The following is a 9,671-nucleotide window of genomic DNA, read 5'->3' as shown; positions in this document are numbered from 1 at the left end:
TGGTTGCTAGGGAATCCCCACATATGCTTATGCTGGCTAACAGATGTAAATCATTCAGCTGCGGCAATAAAAACTAAATTTCCAAGCACTAAAAAATACTCGGAGGACACCCGAGCGTGCTCGGGAAATCTCGAGTAACAAGTATATTCGCTCATCACTATTTATAATGTGATGACACCAATGGTGTCACTGGTGCTGCCTAGGGAGCACTATCAGGGAGCACGGGAACGAGAGCAGGAACACAGCACACTGTGCGCAAGGACCTGAGACTAAGCAGTGAGCACAGGATCTGGCACTGAGCAGTCACGTGACCAGGGGGCAGCGTCACCGCATGTGAGTGCAGGAAAGGCAACTGAATGCACGGCACAGACAGTAAACATGGTCAAGGAAAGCCGAGGGTAAAAAGCCAGACTAGAGCGTAGTACGAAGGGATAAGACAAAGAGTAAAGGAGACAAGCCAAGGGGTCAGATAACCATAAAGAACAGGGCAGTACAGAGCAGAATACAGAGGCAAAATCAGGGGACAAACCGGGTCATACACAGCAAGGCACACAAGCACAGAGGCACAACTTTTACGGACGAGTAACCTGGGTTAGCTACTACAAACCGAGTATACTGAAGTATAACCAATTCCAGCAACTGCGAACATTAAATAGCCGCTCCAGAACCAAAGAGAGGCGAACACAAGTTAACCCTGACCTGACCAGGATGGAGGCAGAACCATCCTGTCCAGAGTCATGACACTATGATTTGTACGCAAGTCGGATGCTCGTAACTTGAAATTCTCTGATGCTTATAGAGCTCTAATTTTGGTTAAACATTTCCTGTTCTGTGTTAATTTTTTGATGTCTAACAAAAGATATTTTGAGGGAAAAAAATCTTCCATATTTTGAACGTGAATATGGCTTCATGTGCTGTTTGATCTCTAACATCCCTTGTGTGACTTATTTTTTCTTAATAGTCTGGGATGAATCAGAAAATCGGAATTACATCTTGTGGAATGGTACTGAATGAAAACCCTGAATTCAATTACTAAAAGTTGTGTCCCAATATTTCTTTCTACATAAAGTGTAGATACAAATACATAACAATATGAAACACTTAGAACACATTATTGTTTTTTTATTTGCTTTTTGGAAAATAGATTTCTATCAGTTACTGTATACATTTTTAATTTTATTTTAGAGGGATTTTCCAGACAGAAAATATTAATGAAAAATATAATATATAAAAAACACCAATGCTTCCACTAAAAATGAAAATACTGGGTATGGGTTTATGATCTACACTGTTCACAGCAGGAAATAAGCATATCTGTTCACTCAAAAAGTAATATCAAAAGTATAAAAATATTACACTTAATTTGCACTGACGTTACTGAGACAACATGATCATTTATTTCTGAGAAACACAGTCAGACAGGTCGCTCTCAACGGATACACATTTGACTACACATCCACCCACTATTACCTCTGGATTCTTTCACCACAACAGTCAGACTTATCCTCTCCTCTACAGATTAAAGGCGTAGTGGCAGATCCTCAGTATTGTAGAACAGAGCATACACTTTTGAATACAAACTATTTTGCAGCAACCAGAAGCAGCCACTACACATGATTTCTAGTTCCATTTTATGTGTCTACATCCAACCAAGGCTGGAAGTTATACTGACTCATTGGAGGATGTACCAGATGACAAAACCCCACCGATCTGATATTGGTTATCTATTCTGTTGACAAGCCATCAATATTTTTTACCTGGACCCCCATTACCCTTTCTTGATAACTTATTTGATGTTATCTTTTATATGTTTTCTTGTATAATTTGAAAATGCAATATAAGGCTTCTCTTTGTGCAAGTTTTTATTTTTTTTTAATTGTCTTCAAAGTATGATTTTCAAGTAAAACAATTCTCATATTCTAGTTGTGAGAATAGCTTTTCCCATGAGTTTTTTCGTGTCTAAGTTGATGTGATTTCAAGGTAAAACATTTCCCACATTCTGAACATGAATATGGCTTCTCCCCTGTATGAATTCTCCTATGTTTCACAAGATCTGATTTACCTGTAAAACATTTTCCACATTCTGAACATGAAAATGGCTTTTCTCCTGTATGAATTCTCCTGTGACTCACAAGTTCTGAACTAAATGTAAAACACTTTCCACATTCTGAACAGGAAAATGGCTTCTCCCCCGTGTGAGTTCTTTGATGTAGAAGAAGATGTGTTTTAGTTGTAAAAAGTTTTCCACATTCTAAACAGGAAAATGGCTTCTCCCCTGTGTGAGTTCTTTGATGTATAAGAAGATGTGATTTATCTGGAAAACCTTTCCCACATTCTGAACATAAAAATGGCTTCTCCCCTGTGTGAAATCTCCGATGTCTCACAAGATGTGATTCATCTGAAAAACCTTTCCCACAATCTGAACAGGCAAATGGCTTCTCCCCTGAGTGAATTTTCCTATGGTTCACAAAATCAGATTTAGCTGTAAAATCTTTTCCACAGTCTGCACAGAAAAATTGCTTCTCCCCTGTGTGAGTTCTTTGATGTATAAGAAAATATGATTTGATGGTAAAACATTTCCCACATTCTGAACATGAAAATGGCTTCTTGTCAGTGTGAATTCTCTGGTGTCTCTTAAGATCTGATTTATCTTTAAAACATTTCCCACATTGTGAACAGGAAAACGGCTTCTCCCCTGTGTGAGTTCTTTGATGTATAGGAAGATATGATTTAGCTTTAAAACATTTCCCACATTCTGAACATGAATATGGCCTCTCCCCTGTGTGAGTTCTCTGATGTCTAACGAGTTTAGATTTATCTTGAAAACATTTCCCACATTCCGAACAAGAAAATGGAGTGACCCCTGTATGACTCCTCTGATGTATAACAAGATTTTTTTTCTCATTAAAACATTTTCCACAATCTGAACATGGAAAAATCTTCTCACGTGTGTGAATTTTCTGATGGGAAAAAAGATTTTGCCTATTTACAAAACATTTTCCACATTCTGAACATGAATGTGTTTTTTCCAATTTTTCTTTGTGAATTATTTGATGTGTAACAAAAGATGTTTTAAGGGAAAAAGTTTGTCCATATTGTGAACATGTTATTTGCTCTACTGTATGGGCACCTTGGTTTTCAATGTGTCTTGTATTGCTTTTATTTTTCTTAATAGTATGTGATGAATCTGAAGATAGGACCTGTTCAGTAGGATTAGATGATAGATCTTTGCTGTGAAGGGATGATGAAGATATTAGCTGTTCATTTGATCTCCTGGTACAGTCATCTATAAAGAATAAAACCAATTATTTTTTGAAAATTTTATTTTTTACAACATTTCTCTAAGAAAAAAAGCTTATAGAATGTGCACATGATTCACTAGGACAAAAACAGTTCACAATCCAAAAGTTAGGCAGCAGAGCACGAACTAGTAGAAGAGCTTTATATTTGACTCTCTCTTATTTGTTCTTTCTACCAAATATTGGAAAAAAAAGTATCCAGAAAATATTATGCAGCCAAAAATGATACCAATAAAAATAATCTACTCATCCCACAACTTATCTTCAGTCTTTAAAAAAAATGTATTTACATTGCTTGAAACAGAAAAGCTTTTGAAAAGCAACATGGCTTCCATAAACCAATTCAGCTAAATATGTACTGCAAAAGCCAAACCTCTCCCTTCATTCTGAGAATTGTAGTGTGCCCAGACCACAATTAGCATCCATATGTTTGGCATTGCTGCAGTAAGAAGAACCAACTTACTATATTTTTTGGACTCTAGGATGCAATTTTTAACAAGAAAAATTCTTGTGCATCTTATAGTCCTGTGGCAGCTTCCTGTTACGCAGGAGAATGGTAAGAGTCTCTATCCTGATCACTGAGAGAACTGCTTTCCTCCTGCCCTACACTAATCTATTTGACTGATGCAGAACAGGAGAGGAAGATACCGGGATCTGCACAGAGGTTGAATAACCTGAGAAACTCGAGAACCTTCCATCCGATTAATTCAAGGACCTTGTGATCATTCACATGACTCTGTATGTGTGTATGTGTGTGTTTATTTGTAAACTAGCAAAATATCTGCAGCTTCGCTTGCCAAAAATTATATGTTACATTTTTGGTTTTGCTTGATGGGGTTACATTTTCAGTTTCACTTTGAAGTTGACATGTTCAGCGATTAAACATTTTTTTTCAACTCTTCTTTTTTGTTAGTTTGGCTTTAACAGTTGTTTATTTTAACAAATGAGTTCTAGCACGGAGGCCAATAACTACTTTTTGAGTACATTTTTATTAAATATTAAAACATTTATTATTCTTCCACAAACACATTAAAAATTAAGAGGAAAACAGCTTAGTGCAACCCTTCACCCCTCCCCCAATGTAACCTATCAGTGGTTAATGGACAAAGTAGTAAGATTGATTTACAGATACACAGCTGTCTACTGTAGCACTTTTTTAGTAAACAACGTTTTTTTTGTTCTACCATCAGGTGCATGTATGAAAAGATTTTGGCAGTTAAACACTCTAGAGCAAGCAACCTAAAGTTAATGTGAAAAACACAGGCTCTCCAAATGAATGCAGAGTACTTTAAATGATTGACATTTGATTATAGTAATAGCAAATGCAAGTTGGATTGGGAACTGCAGACCCTTAAAATGGAAGGACATGTTGCTTGGTAGCAAGGGGATATGTGGAATGTAAACATTTTCTATCTTAGCATTTCCTTAAAGGGAATCGGTCATTCACTGGACAATTTTGATATATTACCAGGGGCATACAGGTAATAGAATGGTTAAAGCCTCATAGCTGCGGTGGTAGATCTTGAGAAATGCAAAATGTTATATGCTAATGATTTCTTCCAGGTTGCATGGCGTGTGGTGCCTAGGAGAAATCCCTGCCTCCTGACTTAATTATAATGGTAACAAAAGAACCACTCAAAGCAAATAGTATCAGGATCCTAGAAAACAACCAAAAAAACAAAACGCAACAAGGATCCTTAAAATATAACTTTTAATATTTAAAGCTAAAAAAGTTTGTTCCAATATATGCAACAAAGGTATTACAAGTTATAACCCATGAAAGTCAGATACAAACTACCTTACCCTGTCTGGTAGCCTATTCTCAATCACTACCTGACAGCGGAGGTTGGCACCCTAAGTTTCTGCGGTAGGCGCCCCCGCTCCTCGACGACTGGCCCTAATAGCCCTAAATAGACCCTATATTCCCTAAAAAAGGCGTGTCAAATCTATCCACCCCAGAAAAAATGAAAAGAAATATAAAAAATCAAAACACTACACAAATAAATTTTCTTGATCCGTCGAATCAGAGAGTCCCTTAAATAGGGATATTTGGAAATGTCACTGCCAAAGGGGTAGAAAAAACACCCATGTCTCTTTAATCCAGAAAGATATCAGCGGGCCACACCATCACATATATATACTTCAGGGTGATCATGTGCTTCTGTACATTCAATGATGTTTCCCAAAAAGGGACGTATCCAGTATAAATACCCCCCAAAGAATGAAAGAAATATAAAAAATAAAAAAAACTACAAAAATAGAAATAAAAAATGAAAAAAATAAACACAGCAAAAAAACACAAAATTGTTGTCTGCCAGAGGAAAAAAGTCCCTTAAAGGGAAATAGTCCAAAATCACATCCCAATAAGTACAAATACCAATGTCTCGTTTATCCATAAAATATCAGCGAGCCACTCCATCCCGTATATTTATACTTGCAAGAAGAAAAAAATAATAATAAGTATAGTCCAGAAAGTAAATCCAAAATCAGTCCAATGACTCCCAAATAAATGGATTTCACAAGAGGACAGTGGCCCACCTCATACCAAAGACATCCCAGCAAAAAGAAAAAACAGAGGACCATCAAAGCCGGTTGAAAAAGTTGTCCCAAAGACACCCCATAGTTCAATACTGTATCCAACGCTTCTACTCATCTGCGTCCCAGAGGCGTTGTGGGTGGTGATGCGATCATCCAGCTCCGTTAAGACTTCTGCCGGGATGTCCTCCCTATTCTGCCCGACGCGTTTCCCCCCCGTGAAAATCCTGGGGGTTCATCAGGGGACATGGATCAATGCCACAGAGATATCAAGAGATATCAGAGATGCATCTTGATATCTCTGTGGCATTGATCCATGTCCCCTGATGAACCCCCAGGATTTTCACGGGGGGGAAACGCGTCGGGCAGAATAGGGAGGACATCCCGGCAGAAGTCTTAACGGAGCTGGATGATCGCATCACCACCCACAACGCCTCTGGGACGCAGATGAGTAGAAGCGTTGGATACAGTATTGAACTATGGGGTGTCTTTGGGACAACTTTTTCAACCGGCTTTGATGGTCCTCTGTTTTTTCTTTTTGCTGGGATGTCTTTGGTATGAGGTGGGCCACTGTCCTCTTGTGAAATCCATTTATTTGGGAGTCATTGGACTGATTTTGGATTTACTTTCTGGACTATACTTATTATTATTTTTTTCTTCTTGCAAGTATAAATATACGGGATGGAGTGGCTCGCTGATATTTTATGGATAAACGAGACATTGGTATTTGTACTTATTGGGATGTGATTTTGGACTATTTCCCTTTAAGGGACTTTTTTCCTCTGGCAGACAACAATTTTGTGTTTTTTTGCTGTGTTTATTTTTTTCATTTTTTATTTCTATTTTTGTAGTTTTTTTTTATTTTTTATATTTCTTTCATTCTTTGGGGGGTATTTATACTGGATACGTCCCTTTTTGGGAAACATCATTGAATGTACAGAAGCACATGATCACCCTGAAGTATATATATGTGATGGTGTGGCCCGCTGATATCTTTCTGGATTAAAGAGACATGGGTGTTTTTTCTACCCCTTTGGCAGTGACATTTCCAAATATCCCTATTTAAGGGACTCTCTGATTCGACGGATCAAGAAAATTTATTTGTGTAGTGTTTTGATTTTTTATATTTCTTTTCATTTTTTCTGGGGTGGATAGATTTGACACGCCTTTTTTAGGGAATATAGGGTCTATTTAGGGCTATTAGGGCCAGTCGTCGAGGAGCGGGGGCGCCTACCGCAGAAACTTAGGGTGCCAACCTCCGCTGTCAGGTAGTGATTGAGAATAGGCTACCAGACAGGGTAAGGTAGTTTGTATCTGACTTTCATGGGTTATAACTTGTAATACCTTTGTTGCATATATTGGAACAAACTTAATTATAATGGTACCTGTAATCCTGTGCATGAGCTATACACACGCGTGGTTACACAAACACTGTCCGCCCTTCTATGGGTAGTGTCGGCATTGATATTCTGTGCAGGCGAGTCTCTGCTAATGTGCAGTAACTCAGTCCGCCTGCACAGCAGATCTAAACTGTCCCCAGTGCATGAATAGTGATGCAATGTGCTTCAGTAACACGTTTTTGATTAAAAATAGAATTAGTCTTACTGGTAATTCGGTTTCTAGGAACCTTCCACGACAGTCACCTTGGAGGATGTCTCCCCGCCCTAATGGGGGACAGGAAACACAAAGAGGTTAAATAACCCTCCCCTTCCTGCTGTCTCCAGTGTTTTTTTTTCTGGACACACAAGCATGTATAGCTGCCACAAAAAAGCAGGAATCATCCAATAGGAATATCAGATAGGGAGGGAAATTAGTGCTGTCGTGAAAGGTTCCTAGAAACCGAATTACCGGTAAGACTAATTCTATTTTCTCCAGTCACCTTCCACGACAGTTACCTTGGAGTAATACCAACACTGATTTCTTTAGGGAGGGACCACAGCTTGCAGAACACGTCTGCCGAATATTAGATCTCCGTTAAAGCTCAGTCTATAATGTCTGGTGAAGCTATGTACGGAAGACCATGTAGACCATGTAGCCGCTCAGCATATCTGCTCAGATGAAGCGTTCCCTCGCGTTGCCCAGGATGTAGAGACCGTCCGGGTGGAGTGAGCCTTTAGTGAAGCAGGAGGAGGAAGATCTTTTATCGAGTACGCTAGACAAATGGCCTGTTTGATCCAGTTTGCAATTGTGCCTTTAGCTGCCTTTTTAACTTTATTTTGGCCTGAAAACTGAATAAAAAGATTCTGGTCAACCCTCCAATCCCTGGATTGTTCCAGGTAATGGAGCACCACCCTGGGAAAACCAGAGTGTGGAAATTTTCTTCCTTCGCATTAGAAGGATTTGGGCAAAATGAGGGCAGCACAATATCTTGACCCCTATGAAAGTCTAAGGCAACCTTGGGCATAAAGGAGGGATCTAAATGTAAAACTATAATATCCGAGTTGATAGGTAGGGTTCCTGTATTGACAGGGCCTGCAATTCTCCTATGCGTCTAATCATGGTAATTGCCACCAGAAAAACCGTCTTATGGAGGACAAGGGCTCGAAGGGAGCCTGGGTTAGACTGTGGAGTACTAAATTTAAATCCCAGGGAGGGACCCGGTTAGGGAGCCTAGGACGTATTTTACTTGCAAAGGTCATAAATTGTTTAATCCAGCGGTGGCCCGCCAGGTCTTGGTAAAAAAAAAAAGAGCAGAAATCTGAACCTTCAGAGTGCTCGGGAAAAGACCTAGCTCCAACCCTTCCAGGAAAAAGTCCAGGATCTGAGCAATATTGGAGTGGAAGGGATCAGGGACATTGGGAAGGCACAAGGAAGTAAACTTTTTCCATACTTTGCCATAGATGGCATTCGTCACTAGTTTCCTGCTCTTTTGGAGCGTTTGGATTACCCTGTTGGAGAGACATCTGGCTTTTAGGATGCTGGCTTCAGTAACCCAGCCACTAGGTTCAGTCTGTTCAAGTCTGAGTAACGTAGGGGACACTGGTAAAGGAGGTCGGAGGTCTGGGGTACAAGTAAGGGACCTTCTAATGCCATGTCCATCAGTGCGCTGTACCAGCTGCGCCCTGCCCACATTGGAGCAATTAGGATCGTTGTGACCTGGTCCAATAGGATCTTCGGCAGTGTTTTCGCCAACATAAGGATAGGCGGGAAGGCATAACCCAGGTTGAAATTCCATGGATGGGCGGAGGCATCTACCCCCCCCGAGCCCCATAAGCCGGACTGAGAGAGAAAAAGGTGTTTGTTTTTGCATTCTGAGCATTTGCAAACAAATCGACGTCTGGGCTCCCCCATCTCGCAGTCAGAGATAGGAAGACCGCTTGGTTCAGGCACCATTCTCCCGGATGGACATCCCTCCTGCTCAGCAAGTCCGACTGGGCATTGTCTGAACCTTTGAGATGTGTTGCCGAGATAGACAACAGGTGTTTCTCTGCCCAGAAAAATATTCTTTCCGCGATTAGTTTTAGGCTGGCATACTTCGTGCCACCTTGATGTCGAAGGTAGGCTACTGTCATTACGTTGTCGGAGAAGACCCGAACATGATGATTTTGAATTAGAGGTGAGGCAGCTATCAGTGCTTCCTCCACTGCCTTTAATTCCCTCAGGTTCGAAGATCTGGATCTTATGTTCAGGGGCCATAATCCCTGAAAATATGTTTCCTCCACCACAGCTCCCCAACCCCTTCGGCTGGCATCTGTACAAAGAATCTTTAGGGGGAGCTGATCCCAGCTCACCCCCCTCCGTAGGTTTTGGCAATTCAGCCACCAGGAGAGAGCAGACTTCACATGTCCGGGAAGTGGAATTCTCCTTTGACAGTACGTTGTGGTACCTTCGAGAGTA

The 9,671-nt window shown here is 40.2% G+C and overlaps 1 protein-coding gene across 1 annotated transcript in view; it reads right to left on the bottom strand.

The window, feature by feature from the left end:
- Positions 1-1,133: 1,133 nt before the first annotated feature.
- Positions 1,134-9,671, bottom strand: part of LOC138663778 (oocyte zinc finger protein XlCOF6-like) — a 54,979-nt gene continuing 46,441 nt past the window's right edge. The window contains exon 7 of the mRNA XM_069750112.1: positions 1,134-3,286. Coding sequence (XP_069606213.1) covers positions 1,920-3,286 — 1,367 coding nt within the window. The 3' untranslated portion in view covers positions 1,134-1,919. The remainder of the gene's footprint in view (positions 3,287-9,671) is intronic.

The sequence above is a fragment of the Ranitomeya imitator genome, chromosome 2 (assembly GCF_032444005.1).
Source record: "Ranitomeya imitator isolate aRanImi1 chromosome 2, aRanImi1.pri, whole genome shotgun sequence".
Taxonomy (NCBI): Eukaryota; Metazoa; Chordata; class Amphibia; order Anura; family Dendrobatidae; genus Ranitomeya; species Ranitomeya imitator.
The sequence above is the reverse complement of the archived record's forward strand: the minus strand, read 5'-3'. Positions and strand labels throughout refer to the sequence as shown.